The sequence below is a fragment of the Hipposideros armiger genome, unplaced genomic scaffold (genome assembly GCF_001890085.2).
Source record: "Hipposideros armiger isolate ML-2016 unplaced genomic scaffold, ASM189008v1 scaffold_125, whole genome shotgun sequence".
NCBI classification, from domain to species: domain Eukaryota; kingdom Metazoa; phylum Chordata; class Mammalia; order Chiroptera; family Hipposideridae; genus Hipposideros; species Hipposideros armiger.
The window spans coordinates 2,341,586-2,359,704 of record NW_017731475.1 but is presented as its reverse complement, the minus strand read 5'-3'; the positions used below and the strand labels follow the sequence as shown (position 1 = coordinate 2,359,704).

Sequence of the window (18,119 nt, the reverse complement as noted above, 5' to 3'; positions counted from 1 at the left end):
CTCATGGCAGCCCAGCTCCAGGTTGAGCTGTTGTTCAGCATCTTAGCTGTAGAGGGCAGTGTCACTGGCCCTCATATGTGGGATCCGAACTGGGTCCCAAGCCAGTTCTTAACCACTGCACCACTCGGCTGGCCCGGGATTGTTTTAATAAATAGTGTTAAGCAAGTGTTGGCCTTATGCCCAGTGTTATTTATTAAGAATTCTGATGATCCAAAACTTGGTTATTAAGCTTGTTCTCAAAAGTGTCTGAAAAGCATTCTTGTATAGTATAGTGTAAAGTTTAGAAACTTTTTTCTAAACTATGAATTATTTCTTTTCCAAGAATAACTTCTTTCCATAGCAGTTAATGCCTAAGACTGCTTTTTTATTATGGCAAAGTTTAATGTCTCCTTATGATAAAACAAAAGCCACCATAGGTTTTCTGTTAATCTTTTATGTCGTAAAAATGTTGCTGAGATCTATGAATACTTGAAAGATTACCTTCCAAAGAAGAAAACATCAATCCCCTATATATACAGCTATTGTCACCCCTCGGGTTAATTAAGAAAAGTTATATGTGTACAGAAGGCTTTAGAAGAAAGAAGTATACGAAGGCTTTATGTAGACTGGAGTCCTTTACTCCTTTTCAGAGGTGCAGAAAGATAACCTGTGATTATATCTGTGGATCCTTTTTCGAATTCAGCTATGACATATTTATTATGTTTCTCTGGTAATGAATCTTTACAAAAGGTGTTGATATGTCCCTTTTTTTCTTGTTGTTATCTTAAGCACTGCAGCAGCACTTGGCAGACATTAATGTGGATGGACCAGAAAATGGATATGGCCATTGGATTGCTAGTACCTCAGGCTCAAGGAGCAGTGTCAGTTCTTCTCTTGATGTAAGTGTATGTGTCGAATGTTACCAGATTCAGATAAATGCCCAGAAAAGGTGGTTAACTACTAAACCCCACCATAACAGAAATGGAGTCAAAGTATTTCAGACACATAAAGTGAGAAGTCATATTTTTGTGAGGTTAATGAAATGTTGGAGCATGCTTGTCATATGGCTAAATTAGCCAGGAATTCTGGAGGTCCACCTGCTGCATTCAGATTTTTCCCTGTCCAGTTGCAGTTTGGTCTCACCTAGTGACAGTTTTCTGCACAGCTTAAATATGAATGGAGAAATTCTGAGTTGTCTGATTAGCTGGCACTGTGAAGTAAGCTGGCTTTAGAAATCTCCCAGTTAGTCTGGTCCAGGATAATACTGAGGCTTATGATCACATCTCCCGCATACCATGTCTGAACTCCTCCCCACCACAAACTTACATGATTAAAACTTTAGTCCACCCACATTTGAGAATGGGCCGGGCAGAGGAAGACAGGAACTGACTGCCAATCTCATTATATTTAATTTTTAGTTTTTGGGATGTACATTACTGCAGGATATTGCTATAGTGGATAACTCCATTTTTCTGTTCTACTTTGGAAATATTTGGGCAATAAGTCTTTAGTACTTTTTCAACATTTCATGTCAGTTGAATTAGATGTCATTAAACCATTTTCTTAACAAGTAACAGGAATACCTAATGATTATTCTTTAAAACAGGAATAGAAGGAAAACCGCGGTACAGAGAGTCATGATTACTAACTTGGGCTTATAGTTCGGACATACCTGGGTATTCAGGTTTTATCTCTACACCTTATTTTCTTCATGATCTTCAGTAAAATCTTTTCAGCCCTGGTTTCTTCATCTATGCAATATGGATGGTAATAATAGAATCCTCCTCATAAGGCTGACATGAGAATGAAGTGGGCAAATGAATGTAAAGTGTAATACCTGTCACTTACCTATTTAATGGTAGTTATAAAATGTAACTCATTGGATGCATTAATTGAGGTTTATCATCAGCCATACAAGTCAAAGCAAATTATTGTCAAATTATCAGCAGAGAAGTCGTCTCAGAATTAAGTTTTCAGCTTGATCCTCTAGGTATCTAAGAGTTCTTCAAATGAGATCACTATTTACTAAACAATTGCCATTTTCATTTTTAGTAACTAAATAGCATTCTAATATATGGATATATTATAATTTATTGTTAGTCCCCTGTTGTTGAATATTTACATTGCTTCCAGTCTTTTTCTGTTATAAATACTATTATAATTAATTTTTGTAGTAATATATTTATTTGCATGTCATGATTATTTAGTCCTAGAGGTGGAACAACTTGATCAAAAGATTACTTAACAATATCTTTAGAATTCTGCCTTATTATCAAATTGCCCTCCAGAAAATATTATTCTAATTTATATTACCACCCATAGCATTGGATATTCCATTGAAGTTTTTATCTCCAGATTTAAAAAAACATTGATTGAGGCTGGTAAATAAACTCTCTTAAAGATGGTTATATTAAAAAATAATGAAGAATATCCATATTCAGTATAATTTGGTTTTGAATTTAGGTATGGAAACAGAAACATAGTTCTTTTGTGTTGTTAATGACTTATTTCTCTTAAAACTAAAAACAATGTATGTTCATTGTAGCATCATATGTAAATGTGAAAAGTATAAAAACAAAAACTCCTGTAACCCTGTCCGAGATAACTGCTATTTATATTTTGAAATACTTTCTTCAAATCTTTTTTAATGGATGTGTATTTTAGTATTTTATTTTGAAAGTAGTGATCAGTGTGTATACACAATTTTATTTTCTGCCTTTTCACTGAAAATAGCATTTTATAGCATTTTTAAAATGCTTATTTGAAAAACCTTGTTTTTTAAATAAGTTTCAGATGTACAAATCAGTGTAAGGATTAGACATTTACACATCTCACAAAGTGAAAACCCCCTCTCCCCCTCTGACATCATACATAGCTTCAGGTGTACAACACAGTGGTCAGGCATCTACACCGTCTATAAAGTGATCCCCCTGATAACCCCAGTGCCCATCTGCACCCTACGGAATCTTTACAACATTATTGATTATATTGCCCATACTGTATTTCACATCCCTGTGACTATCTTGTAACTACCAATTTGTAATTTCTAATCTCTTTACCTTCTCTCCCAACTCCCCTCCCATCTAGCAACCATGTTTTTTCTCTGTATCTCTTGAGTCTATTTCTGTTTTGTTTGCTCCCTTATTCCACATATAAGTGAAATTATATGGTATTTGCCTTTCTCAATTTCATTTAGCATAATATCCTCTAGGTCCATCCATGTTGTTCCAAATGGAAAAAGTTCATTCTTTTTTATGGCCAAGTAATACTCCATTGTATAATGTACCACAGTTTCTTTATCCTATCATCTATTGATGGGCATTTTGGTTGTTTCCATATCTTAGCTATTGTGAATAGCACTGCAGTAAACATAGGGGTGCATATATTTTTCAAATTAGTGTTTTGGATCTCTTTGGACAAATACCCAGAAGTGAAATTGCTGGGTCAAAAGGTAGTTCTATTTTTAACTTTTGAGGAACCTCCATACTGTTTTCCATAGTGGCTGCACCAACTTACACTCCCATCAACAGTGCACGAGGGTTCCCTTTTCTCCACATCCTCGCCAACACTTGTTGTTGTTAAAAAAAAACACCTGTTTGTTTGTTTTTACATATGTATGATGTTCCATCAAATAGTACCTAAATACTAGGGCACTTTCTGATTATTTCCTTCCCGTAAATTCCGAAGAGGAATTAATGGTCAAAAGGTTGGTACACTTAAACTTTTGACACCTGTCACCAACTTGCCCTCTAAGAAGTATGGGTGCAAACCAATGAAACAATTTAAGAATTATACTCACACCAATTACATTAGGTATACCAGGATAACTTTTCTTGAGAAATTAGAGGCCTAAGTGAAAATGCTTTAAAAAGCAAAAATTCACAAGAAATGAATGTTTAAAAATTTAGCTACATAAATGATACTCTGATTACAGGCATACCTCTCATTTTATTTTGCTTCATTTTAGTGTGCTTCACAAATAATTACATTTTTTACAAATTGAAAGTTGGTGGCAACCTTGCATCAAGCAAGTCTATTGGCACCATTTTCCAACAGCATTTGTTTACTTCATGTATCTATGTTACATTTTGGTAATTCTCACAATATTTCAAACTTTTTCATTATTATTATATTCGTGTGGTCATCTGTGGTCTTTGATGTTATTGTTCATTGGTTTGTGCTGCCATAAATTGTGCCTGTATAAGACAGTGAACCTAATCGATAAATGTGTGTGTCCTGACTACTCCATCGACCAGGTCATTCCCCATCACTCTCTCTCTCTTTCCATGTGACTGTCTATTCCCTGAGACACAACAATGTTGAAATTAGGCCAGTTAATCACCCTACAATGGCCTCTAAGTGCTCAAGTGAGTCTCATGTTTCTCACTTTAACTCAAAGCTAAAAATGATTAGGATTAGTGAGGAGAGCATGTTGAAAGCTGAGATAGGCTGAAAGCAAGGCCTCTTCCATCAATTAGCCAAGTTGTGAATGCAAAGGAAAAGTTCTTGAAGGAAATTAAAAGTGATACTCCAGGGAACATGTGAATGATATGAAAGTGAAAGTCTTACGAAGAAAGCTTTAGTGGTCTGAATAGAAAATCAGATCAGCCACAACATTCCCTTAAGCCAAAGCCTAATCCAGAGTAAGGCCCTAACTCTCCTCAAGTCCGTGAAGGCTGAGAGAGATGAGGAAGCTGCAGAAGAAAAGTCTGAAGCCAGCAGAGGTTGGTTCATGAGGCTTGAGGAAAGAAGCATCTCCATAACATAAAATGCAGGTGAAGCAGCAAGTGCTGGTGTAGGAGCTGCAACAAGTTATCCAGAAGATCCAGCTAAGATAATTCATGAAGGTGGCTACAGTAAACAACAGGTTTTCACTGTAGACAAAACAGGCTTCTATTGGAAGAAGATGCTATCTAGGACTTTTTGTAGCTAGAGAGAAGTCAATGCCTGGCTTCAAAACTTCAAAGCACAGCCTGACTCTCTTGTAGGGGGCTAATGAGCTGGTGACTAAGTTGAAGCCAGTGATCATTTACCATTCTGGAAATCCTAGGACCCTTAAGAATTACACTCAATCTGCTCTGTCTGTGTTCTACAAATGGAACAACAAAGCCTGGATGACAGCACATTTGTGTACAGCATGCTTTACTGAATATTCTAAGCCCACTGTTGAGTTGTACTGCTTAGAAAAATGATTCCTTTCAAAATATTACTGCTCATTGACACTGCACCTGGTCACCCAAGAGCTATGATGGAGATGTACAATGAGATTAATGTTGTTTTCATGCCTGCTAACACAACATCCACTCTGCAGCCCATGGATCAAGGAGTAATTTTGACTTTCAAGTCATATTATTTAAGAAATACACTTCATAAGGGTATGGCTACCATAAATAGTGATCCCTCTGATGGTTCTGGGCAAAGTAATTTGAAAACCTCTTGGAAAGAAATCACCATTCTAGATGCCATTAAGGACATATGTGATTCATGAGAAGAGGTCAAAATATCAACATTAACAGGAGTTGGGAAGAAGCTGATTCCAGCCCTTGTGGATGACTTTGAGGGTCTCAAGACTTCGGTGGAGGAAGTAATTGCAGATGTGGTGGAAATAGCAAGATAACTAGAATTAGAAGTGGAGCCTGAAGATGCGACTGAATTGCTGCAATCTCATAAAACTAATGGATGAGGAGTTACTTCTTGTGGGTGGGCAAAGAAGGTGGTTTATTGAGATGGAATCTACTCCTGGTGAAGATGCTCTGAAAATTGTTGAAATGACAATAAAGGTTTTAGAATAGTATATAAACTTGGTTGATAAAGCAGTGGCAGAGTTTGAGAGGATGACTCCAATTTTGAAAGAAGTTCTGCTGTGATTAAAATGCTTTAAAACAGCATCAAATGCTACAGAGAAATTGTTCGTGAAAGGAAGGGTCAATCGCTGTGGCATATTTCGTTGTTGTCTTATTTTAAGAAATTGCCACAATGGCCCCAAGCTTCAGCCACCATCACCCTGATGAGTCAGTAGCCATCAATTTCAGATAGCCAAGTCTTTCCAACAGCAAAAAGAGTACAGCTTGATGAAGGTCAGATGATGGTTAGCATGTTTTAGCAATAAAATGTTTTTTAATTAAGGCATTTTCATTGTTTTTTTTTTTTAGGCATACTGCTGTTGCACACTTAATAGACTATAGCATAGTGTAAAAACAACTTTTATATGCACTGGGAAACAAAAAAATGTGACTAGCTTTATTGCAATATTCATTTTATTGCGGTGGTCTGGAACTGAACCTGCAATATCTCCGAAGCATGCCTGTATTCTTTTGCTTATTTTTATAGACTAACCTGAGTTAAGAAAAGGTCAATAACTTTATTTCTTATTGAATAAAGAAGGTAATTCCAGACTCCACACATTTACGTGTACAATATATCAGTCTGCTAGGGCTTCCATAACAAAATACGATTGACTATGGCTTGTACAGCAGACGTTTATTTTCTCATAGTTGTGGAGGCTACAGGTCCAGGATCAAGGCATTGGCAGGTTGGATTTCGCCTGAGGCCTCTCTCTTTGGCTTGCAGGTGCTGCCTTCCTGCTGTGTCTGTACATGGCCTTTTTTTCTGTGCAGGTGCATCCCTGATGTCTCCCCCTGTCCTTATAAGGACACCACTCATATTGGATTAGGGCCCACTTACATGAACTTATTTAAACTTAATTGCCTCTTGAAGGCCCTGTCTCCACATACAGTCACTTTCTGAGGCGTACTGGGAGTTAAGACTTTTAACAGATGCATTTAGGGGAGGGAGGACACAAGTGAGTCCATAACATCTAGACAACCGTCAGCAGTAGTGTATCTGCTCATCATTTGGAGAGCAGTTCTTTAGTAAGGTCTTTTTTTTTTTTTTTTCAGGGTGAATGTTCTAATGGCTCAAATGATAGAGGAATGAAATCACTAGTAAATAAAATGACTATTGCTTTGAAGACAAAATCCGTTAATGTCAAGGAAAAAGTTATCAGTTTTATCGAGAATACATCAACTCCTGTGGACCGGTGAGTTGCTTATACGGTATGAGTTGATGATGAGTAATTAAAACTAAAGAAAAATATCTTAGAGTAAATGTTGATTGAATTGAATGTGTTCTAGAAAAGGATCATAAAGTACACTTTTTATTAGATGATTCTAGTTTTCATTATAATTGCAGAGATGTCCTTTATTGCTGTAAAATTTGTCTACGGATTACTTTCTTTTCTCCCACTGCTCAGAATAAGATACAAATAATGATTCTGCCCCTTCATGCCATTCATAAATATTTAAATGCCATTATATGTGTTACACTTCATATGGTAGCTGTTTCCAACACATCAGATGGATGGGAATCGTCTTAATGCAGTATCTCAATGAAGGAACCTCTTCTGCTATAGGGATTTAAATCTAGAAAATTTGGTCATGCTAAAAAAGCAGAAACCAATTTTCTTAAGTTTAAGAGTTCAGATCTTCATAGAATTTTGTTCACAGAATATAAGCAACCCCTATTTTCCCATGAATTACAAATACAGCTAACAAATAAGTAAGTTTAAGAATATCTAGTATTTATTGGGTGGTTGGAAAAGTCATGACGCATTTTGCAACGAAAAACAGAAAAAATCGTCATGACTTTTCCGACAACACAATAATTTCACTCTCATGTTTTACTTGCCGTATCCTAGGAAAGTTGAAATATTTGACATTAGAACTAAATACGAGGAATTTACTGTTTGCCACTTTCTTTTAATACATATACATACAAAAGTACATTTTTTCTCATTTAGTAAATAGTAAAGAAGAGAATACTCGTTATTTTCACTAATCTGAAAAATTGTATCTCGTCTAAAATGGCCAACTGATAAATAAAATAGTAAAGTGTTTATCAAGCCTGAAAGATTTTTTGCTCATTAAAATATATGTCTGCTTTCAAAAGCCTAACCTTTGTACTTTTAGGTAGTGCATTTTGAATTAGAGTACTATTATTGCTACATTTTGTAGCATGAACATTTAAAATTTTATTTTAAAATACATTAATTTTATTTTTAAATGAACTAATGATAACTCTAAATTGAAAAGACTATTGTCCGTTAAAGTGTCCCTTGAAACTGGCTTTTTTTCCTTTTTCTTTGTACTTGGGATGATCAAAACATTTGCTTTATAATGTGTGCTCTGGGTCAGAAAAACTGATTATACTATATTTTTGTTTTAAAGCTGTTGTGTTTTTTTATAATCATTTTGTTCTGTCCTCTGCCTCAATTTACTATAGAATGTCTTTCAATCTTCCTTGGCCAGACAGAACATGTACAGAGCGGTAAGCGAATGAGTAGAGCAGCTTTGCTGGACCATCCTTTTTCTTCAGCATGCTTCATGCTGTGTATAAGCCTCATGCTGTCTTGGCTAAAATTTCTTGTAGCTGTTTCAAATGCTAAACATTTCTCATTCTGCTTTTAGGAGTATGTGATACTGATCTCTTTTTCTTTATGTTTTTTGCTTTGATCATTACAAAACTTTCTTTTCTTGCATGCTTCTTCATGCCTCCCATTCCTCAGGTGAAAATCAAGTACATTTAAATCTAAGAACTTCATAAAGCCCGCAGCTTTTATTTTGATACAGAGGAAGGGGAAACAAAGAAAATACGTAGCCTTGATAGGGTATTAGCTTTGGAGATCATTTACTTCCATCTTCTGCCCTAACAGTAAAGAAAATGATGATGGCACCTTAAAAACGGCATAGTTCATGGTTCAAGTTTTTTATTATGTAATTTTATAATATGTTTAGATTTTTCTTAATAAAATATATGTATTTAGGTTGGTGAGTTGATATATAAATTGATTCCAAAGAACCACAGCCCTGGAGTTCTACCTTTGGTTTTACTGAAGGAAATTAGGTCATGGTGAACATCTTAATTATATAACTCATCTTTTCTCTGCCCCAGTAAGATGGGGTGCTTGTCATTAGATTCCATAGTTTTGAAAAGATCTAAAATGAGGATGAGCAAAAAGAACTTTACTTACTTAATATTTCTTTATGGCTTTACAGTTTTTATACTCACAGAATTTTTCTGCAGTTTAAATTAGAATATCAATTACAGCAATACCTATGAACATTTTAAAAGAAAATCTAGTTATACTTTGAATGTAAATTAAGCTTTGGAATAATAACAAGTATCATTTGATAATTTACAGGATAATTTTACATTAAATATATTTTAACAAAATCAAATGATTTTATGATTTTAACTTGAAGCTATGTATTGATTAACCTAACTTACACTCGTAATTCCCAGAGTATTTAGTTATTTGCGCAACTCTCACTGGTTTTCTATTGAAGACTTGTTTTGGGAGAAGTAAAGATTTAAACCTATTTGAACAAAATTAGATTGTGATAAGGTTTTTATTGAAGAAATATATTAAGAAATGATTTAAAATACATATTTGACCTCCATCTTCTGGAAAAGTTGAATTCTAAGGCTAAGTATAGACATGTAACTTGATTTTTTTTCCCACTTTGGACTAGCTCTTGATACATGACAAAGACAAAAAAAAGCCACAGTTTTTCTTCATAGTAGATATTCTTAACTGAACCTTACCCTACAAATGATACAATGCCTTTTCCCCAGAAAAACATAGTATTTTGTTAAATTATTTTAATTTTACTTGTTGGTTTATTTGAGATTACCTGAAAAGTAGTGAGATTAAATTTTTATATTATTATAAAAAGAGGTCATACTTCCTGCAGAACTAATCAACTTTGAGTTTACATGTCATTTATGCTTCTTCCACTTGAAGAAGAAAGGCAGATTTATTTTCATGGCTTATTTACACTTATGTAAAAGAAGTAGAATCTTAGTTTCTATTAAACAAAAGTAACAGTAATAAAAAATGGGAAGAAAAACTTAAGACAATTGCACCTATATGAGAAGCCTTAAGCTAGAATTTGAACATTTGGTTCCATAATCTGTATTGTCTAACAGACACGTATGTAGCACTTGCTATATGCCAGGCATTGTTCTAAGAGGTTTACAAAATATTAACTGATTTAATTTTTACAATAACCATGAAGGGTAGATATATTGTTATTACAATTTTACAGATGAGGAAACAGAAGCACAGAGAGGTTAAGTAACTCCTAAGGCCACACAGATCTAAGCATTGATTTTAATATGAATATTAAAATTGTTTCAAACTTAGTTTTTACAGATTTGAAAGCGTTCAGCCTACCAAGTTTTTATGCCACTTTTGCTAACATATTTCCTTACCTCGTTTCGATTTCCTTCACATAGCTATCATAAGACTGGGTAGTACGTGGGCAAAGAACATTCACATTTTGTTTGAAAATTCAAATGATACTTGGTAAAAATCTTTGATAACTTCTTAAGTGATGATTTCCCTCCTAAAATTCTTTGACTATAGGCATGTGAGCAGCAGTGACAGAGTGGGCAAGCCTTACCGTGGTGTAAAGCCTGTGTTCAGCATTGGGGATGAAGAAGAATACGATACAGGTGTAGTAATACACTTAATCTATAGTCTCCTTTCCTCAGGTATCAGGAGCGATTATAGAGATTATTCTGGAACTAGTGAACAACTGCTGTAAAAAAAAAAAAAAGACAGTAACATTCTGTAGAGGAGCTTGAAGAGCGTGGTTTTTCTATTACGAGTTTGGTTTTAGACATCATTTTTTTTTTTAATTGGGGAATTGGGGGAGTGGAACAGTGTTGGGGAGTTGGGGAAGGAAACCAGCCAAGTTGTTGTTGTTTAATCTTCGTTGTGGAGGGCGCCAGTCACCATCTGGCTTCCTGTCGGCAGCTGGTGGCCTCTAAGTTCAAGGTGCTGTGTTCAATCTTAGTTGCTGGTGGGCGTAACCACCATCCCATGCGGGTGTCTAACCAGCAGCCTTGTTGTTAAGAGCCCACGCCCTATCCACTGAACCATCCAGGCAGCACTCCAGCTCAAGGTGCCAAGTTCAGTCTTAGTTGCGGGTGGGCGTAGCCCACCATTAAACAGGCAACCTTGTTACAGCAGCTGAGCCATCCTGTTGGCAGCTCAGCAACACCTTAGCTTGGGCGCAGCATCACCGACCCATGTGGGAATCAAACAGGCGGCCATGTTGCTCAGAGCTCGCGCTCTTAATCCAATTTAATCAACTGAGCCACTCAGCCAGCCTGGTTTTAGGCATTTTAAATTATACCTATTAGAAACCCAAGCAGAAATGTTAAGTAAGAAGTTGATTATAGGAGTCTTTAGCAGAGGAGAGACGTCTAACCTGGTGGTAATCTGGGACTCATCAGTGTAGAGATAGTATTTAATTTCATGGGATTGGATTTAATTCCCCTTGATCACCCACGGAGAAGACAGAGTTGTAGGACTGAATGAAGTTCAGGAAATTCCAAAATAGACGTCTGAAAAGAGCCTTTTGAAACTGGAGGCAATATCCTAAAGGGCCACAAGGTGGGGATATTGTGCCACGGAAATTTGTCATCCTCTGTGTGGCTGGTTGTCTTTATATTTTAAAAAATAATGTATTACTTTGGTCCATAATCCCACTACCCAGATTACCCTGGTTAAATAATAATAATTAATATTAACATGTGAATTGAGGTAGAAAAAAATAAAACAGTATATGAATGTACGAAATGAGAAAAAAAATACTTACAAATCTCACTTTATTTTTTCCCCTTAGTAATACATGTTGCATATTTTCCATCTCATCCATATACCTCTATTATATAAACATACCATAATTTAATTAGCCTTCCCTCAATTGACACTAGTGGTGGTTTTCTGTTTCAAATGGCAACAGATATTTTTATACATATATGTAGATGAACTTTTGCAAGTACATTAGAGGGTAAATTCTTAGCTTATTACATATTTAAAAATCACTTTCCAGAAAACTTGCACTGAGGTAAATGCAATTTTCTACATGCTGTTTCTAATTGTTTCTTATGTTCCTTTTTCTCCTACCCTCTCTGTTGCCATCTTTCTGTTATCTCTTTCCCCAAATATCTCAACTCTTTCCATTAACAAAGGGGAGAGGCAAATGGATGAATAAATTATGGTATATTTACATATATCATATATATATATACACACACACATATGTACACTATGGAAAATTGCACAGTAATGAAAATGAGAAAACTAAGCTATGTGGATAAAAAGCATGGATAAATTTTACAATATTGGGAGTAGGGCAGCAGTTATAGAATAATACAATTGCTTAGTCTACTATTTATATAAATTTTACTTAAAATACAAAACACTACTCTATATTATTTAGGGATATTCACATATGGTTAAACTAAAAACAAGTATGGAACCAATAACACCAAATTCAGATCCTTTCTATTTGTTAGTGGGGAAAGAAGAGGAATGTGATCGGAAAGAGATATACGAGGGCTTCACCTTTTTTTTTTTTTTTAAAGATTTTATTGGGTAATTGGAGAAGGGGAACAGCCAAGTTGTTGTCCTCCAATCTTAGTTGTGGAGGGCGCAGCTAGCTCAGCTCCAAGTCCAGTCGCCATCCAGCTGCCTTTCAGCAGCTCGCGGCCACTCAGCTCAAGGTGCCATGTTCAATCTCAGTTGTGGGTAGGTGCAGCCCACCATCCCATGCGGGAGTCGAACTAGCAACCTTGTTGTTAAGAAAACGTGCTCTCACCAGCTGAGCCATCCTGCCATCTATTGGCAGCTCAGGGGCGCTCCGCTTGGGCACAGCTCATGTGGGAATCAAACCGATGACCCTGTTGCTCAGCGCTCACGCTCTTAACCAACTGAGCCATTCGGCCTGCCCGAGGGCTTCACTTTTTTATTTAAGTTGGAAGGGTATAGATATATGAGATTTCCTTTTTTGTTATGTCTTTTTATATTTTGAAGTATGTATTTCTTAAAAAGCAAAACCCCTAGGGACTGTAATTCCCCTTTCTTAAATGAGAAGAACAAAATAATAGATTGTTTTCTATTTCTCTCATTTAAAAAAAGTGTTTTTACTTATTTATCTCAAGATGGATTTTTGTTGTTGTTGTTATTTTCCTTAAAATCAGGAACCAGCAATAGAAAAAGGACTTCGCCATCTTTGCCCTCAAGATGGGTGTTTATTATTGGATAATTCAGCCATCTCTCTACAGACTAGTCATAGATCATAATTATGTTATTTAAATAAAAAAAGTTTAAATGTCTCAGATTGTTTAATCTTTTAAAGGTGTATTCTCAATATTTGCACCTGACTTTCTTACTATACAGAGTAATTTTTCATAACAATATTTCTGTATTAGTACCAGTGGCATAAGGAAATATAGGTAGCAGGACTAGAACTGATTGGTTTTTTTTTAACCCATATGTTTAAAATACTATTGGAAAACTTTTTTCAGGCTGTTAAGAAATGTATCATTTTTAAAGTTGGTAATATCCACTTTTAACTCTTTAAATTCTTTGTAGATGAAATTGACAGTTCTTCAATGTCAGATGATGACAGAAAAGAGGTTGTAAACATTCAGACCTGGATAAACAAGCCAGATATCAAGCATCATTTTCCTTGTAAAGAAGTGAAAGAAAGTGGACACATGTTTCCTAGGTACTTTTAAAATGTTTTCTTCAGAAGTAAAATTAAATTTAAGGAAGTTAATAATAGAGGACATTTTATTTATTCAAGTATAGTAATATATAATTTCCCTCTGTTGACATGTATTATATATTTTGATTTTAAAAAATATTTTATGGTATTTTATTTATTTTGAAAAATCGCATACCTTTATAAGTCTCTCTTAGATTCACCAGTTTTTAACTTCTTTTCACATTACACCATCATTCTATTTATGTGTATGTATACATACACACATACACATACACTTCCCATTTGTCAAACTATGCAGAAGCAACCTCCAGATAAGACATTCTACCCCCAAATGCCTTAGCATGAATCTCCCAGGGGTATGCACATTGTCCTACACAACTTGAGTAGCGTTATCACATCTTTAAAAACTAACATCATTCATCATACAAACCACACTCACGTTTTTTCAGAATGACCCCAAAGTATCTTTAATAGCCTTTGCTTTTTCTTCCTGATCCAGGATCCAGTTATGGTCACACAGTGCATTTGCCTGTTGTATCAATTTAGTCTCACACAGTGTACAAAGCGTGACTCCCCACACCACCGCTTCCCACCTTTCTTCATGATAAATGAATCCTTTGAGTCTAGTCCAGTTGTTTTGCAGAATGTCCCACATTCTGGACTTGTCTGATATTTGTCTTACTGTATTACCCAAAAGTGTATGAATATTATCACTATATTAAAAGTAAGCTGAGGCACTTGTGGGAGGGTTAATAATTCTCTGCCCGTTCGTTTTGCCTTCAGGATCCAGTTACAGAACATTTTAAAATACATAAGGCAGCCCAACTATTGCATAGTAGTCTTTGATATTAGACATATGCTATGGTGTGTTGAATGAGAATATTTTATGAACGTGGACAATACTGTTAAAAGTCTGAAAGGTATATTTCAAATACCACATAGACTAGATTCTAAAAATCTGTTCATTAGTTTAATGATTTCTAATTGTATTATACTTTTTATTATAAAATGTTATGCCTTTGCTTTTAAACAGTTACAGGATTATCTCTTAATAAAACATTAATTTTGCATACAACTAAGGGAAAATTAAAAGCTTTTATTAGACAGCTTATTTGTTTATCGATGTATTTTTTAACTCAAAAGTAAGTTCATCTGGAGTTGAACATTTTTTTATAATTGGGCTGTTGAAGTAACAGCTGTTCGAATAACCTTTTAAAAACATTTTTTTGTTTTTTAATGCTTTTTTTCCTCTTAAGCCATCTGTTGGTTACTGCAACACATATGTACTGTTTAAGGGAGATTCTTTCACGGAAAGGATTGGCTTATATACAGTCTCGACAAGCACTAAACTCTGTAGTTAAAATTACATCCAAAAAGAAACATCCTGAGCTAATTACCTTCAAGTACGGAAACAGCAGTGCTTCAGGAATAGAAATCTTGGCAATTGAAAGGTAAGATTTTCTTAGGATGATGTTATCTAATTATTGAATTAGTTCATTGTTAAATGCAGTTTGTTTCTCTATTTGGGGACTAGATGGTGGGATAGTATACTTGAAACACTTTTATTAATATCTTTGCCTTATTTTTCTTCCAAATCCATAGTCATAGGTGGTTTAACCATTAGCACATGATTTCAGTAAGTGCCATAGGTAATTAGATAAACTTGACAGAAGGGTCTTTAAAAATAATCTATACCAGTGCTGCACTAAATGCTGGTTTGCAATCAAATAACACTCGTGTCTCAGAATGTAAAGCAATGTTTTTATTTTCTTTCATCAGATAATTCTTATTTTGCAAAAGTGTCAGTGAATTAAGCAGTGTGCTGAGTGGGGTAGTTAATTTACAATCTGGTTTAAGCTCCTCCTTATGTCATTGTGGACCAGTGAGGGTTTATAGACTGGCACAAGGCCATATACCACACTGATCTCAAAACTAAACCGTCTTTAATCTTCCAGATAAAAATGTGAAACCGAGAGGGGTTGAGACTCATAGAGCTTTATATCTAGCTTGTGATAGAACCAAATATAGCCCTCCTAGCTATTGACCTGCAGTTCCTTCCACCTTGCTCTACACTATATGAGAAATCACCTTGCTTTTACATCTAGATTTTCTGTCTTTCAAAATATGCTTTTGAGTATATGTTAATATAAGTTAAGGGGAGTATATATGAAGACATTTCTGCTGGCTTCATAGGTCAGAGAAAGCTTCCCATTGGAAGTCATATCTGAGTCCTGAAGGGAAAGCACTATATTAATGTGTGTGTGTGTGTGTGTGTATATATATATATATCTATATATTTTTTTTTCCCCCCGCATAGGTATTTAATTCCAAATGCAGGAGATGCTACCAAAGCCATAAAACAACAGATCATGAAAGTTTTGGATGCTTTGGAAAGTTAATATAAAAGAAAATTATTTCAAAAAAAATTAAGACAACCAAGAGAAACATGGACCTACTTTCCTGACTGAATACTAACTGCAGACTGTTCATTTGCTCATAGGGGTGCTTGAATAGCAGGTCTAAAAAGTATCAATTATTATAATCACTCTCTGGACAGTTAAAATTTTTTTAAAATTTTCTTTTGCATTTTTGGTTTTGTAAATGATTAATTATAAAGGTCAGTTATTAGATGACTGAAGTAACTGACCCTGTGCCCTTAGGAACTAAGGGTGCAGAATACAGTTCTGTTTTGAAGAGCTGTTTTAAGGGAACATGCATAACTTTCAGGTTTAAAAACATCCATACACATACATGTTTGCAATGTCTTCACTGAAAATTAGAGATAGAATTAGTTGAGGAGACCTTTTAATTGCTACATTTAGTTTTACCCACAGAGCAATATCAGAAACTAAAAAGTATTACATAGATTAGTAACTAGCCTCTTTCTGTTCTTAAAAAATAGTGAAACCTTTTTAATAAAATGAAGATCCCAGCCAACTCAGAAAATTCAGTCCAGCTAGTGAAATGTTGAAACATCAAGGGATATTTCCAAGTCCTCTTTGCACCATTAGCTAATAATTTGAACAGGATGTGCTTCAGATACTAAACTTCATCATAACGGTTTTTAAGGAGCAGGTAAAGCATTATAGTAAGTAGGTAGGCATGTTAAGTTTATAATTAACATTTTGGGGACAGATTGTATCTGTAAAAATGTTATTGGTCTTTATTACAAATGGAGTATTTGATTTAGAATATTTCAAAACAGGTGTTGGACACACACTGATTTATCCTCAGTGAGATTATGGTCTGTGACCATACTAATACCACTTAAATAAAAGCCAAATAATCAGAGAGCTGTATCAACTACAGTTGTTTCTATCATCACTTTCTGAAATTGCTTTCTCTTTAGTTTTTGTCTTGTCTTACTAAAATTCTAGTGGCTTGAAACTATTTTTATTCTCTTAGTATGACAAAAAACTGTAATGTGATCTGCTTTATTTTACAGCTTCCTCAATTTAATTTATCAAGGTCCATATTAGACACATTAGGTAAGAGAAATCTGGGAATACATTTGAGGCCATGGAATGACTTCTTGTAAAATCTATTTGGGAAGTAGCAAATCCTTACAATCGGCCATGTCTTAAAATGTAATGGATTATCTCTAAGGGGTTGATAGGAGAAATATTTAGATGTATCCCGTTTACAGCCAGTTATTTTAATTTACTTAATGGAAATCAAGTGAATAAAAAGCAACATAGTTGAAGAAATTTTAATATTCTAATATCTAAATAATAACAGTTTACTTGAGTGGTTGAAGACATTTGCATGAAATTGCACCTGGTGCAATAACTGATATTTATAACTCTCTCCACAACTGTTATATTGCATATTTTTTTCTTTTCTTGGTGCCCCTTTTAGAAATGTCCTGAAGTCTCATTTTTTGCCCATTTCAGCAATGGGCAGCTTTTTTCATAATATTAATGTAAAGATGTTTGTGTTATTGTTTATAAATTACAATTGTAAATAAACCAGTACAATTTGCTCAAAACTTTGTTCTTAATTACAGTCTCTCTTTCTCCACTCCCTCCCATTTGTAAATCTCTATAGATAAAAAAAAAATTGAGGGCTATCCTTTCAGTGGGATTTAAATGCTCAGATTTCAGGTTTGAAAATATTAGATTACTATTTCTGTTCATCTCGATGGGGAGGGGGGAAAAGGTAGTTTAATATAAATGATATTAAATTCCACATGTAGTAAATTTCGACCTTGAACTTAACTTCTCTGAACTTCAATTTGTTATCTGTGCTGACACCACAGTTTTCATCATGAATATTAAATGAAAATACATGTCATGATTGCATGAGGCACTCATGTAGTTCATCATCTCCTGTCACTGGCTCACTAACCACAGAACTAGAACACTGGGATAGCACCTCTCATGGACTCGCAGGACTGCAGAGGTGGCAACAAGATGAGGTTGGTATCATTTTCTGTATTTTCAAGTTGAGAAAACCAAGGCTCAAAGAAACTGAGTGAGTGACAAGGGAAAGTATCCCCTCTTCTTGCCCACTCTCAGGGAATTATTATTGCTTATTAAGTGTAAAATGAATACTATA

At 34.9% G+C, this 18,119-nt stretch overlaps 1 protein-coding gene across 2 annotated transcripts in view; it reads left to right on the top strand.

Moving 5' to 3' along the window:
• The window catches only part of TBC1D23 (TBC1 domain family member 23), a 59,415-nt gene extending 41,853 nt beyond the window's left edge, over nt 1–17,562 (top strand). The window contains exons 13-19 of one of the 2 annotated variants that reach the window (XM_019648340.1): nt 769–878; nt 6,879–7,018; nt 8,260–8,304; nt 10,406–10,494; nt 13,427–13,562; nt 14,819–15,013; nt 15,880–17,544. In XM_019648340.1, the coding sequence (XP_019503885.1) occupies nt 769–878; nt 6,879–7,018; nt 8,260–8,304; nt 10,406–10,494; nt 13,427–13,562; nt 14,819–15,013; nt 15,880–15,961 (797 nt within the window). In that variant the 3' untranslated portion in view covers nt 15,962–17,544. Of the gene's footprint in view, nt 1–768; nt 879–6,878; nt 7,019–8,259; nt 8,305–10,405; nt 10,495–13,426; nt 13,563–14,818; nt 15,014–15,879 lie in introns of both variants that reach the window. The other variant, XM_019648341.1, reaches the window with a different exon arrangement.
• The last annotated feature ends 557 nt before the right edge of the window (nt 17,563–18,119 follow it).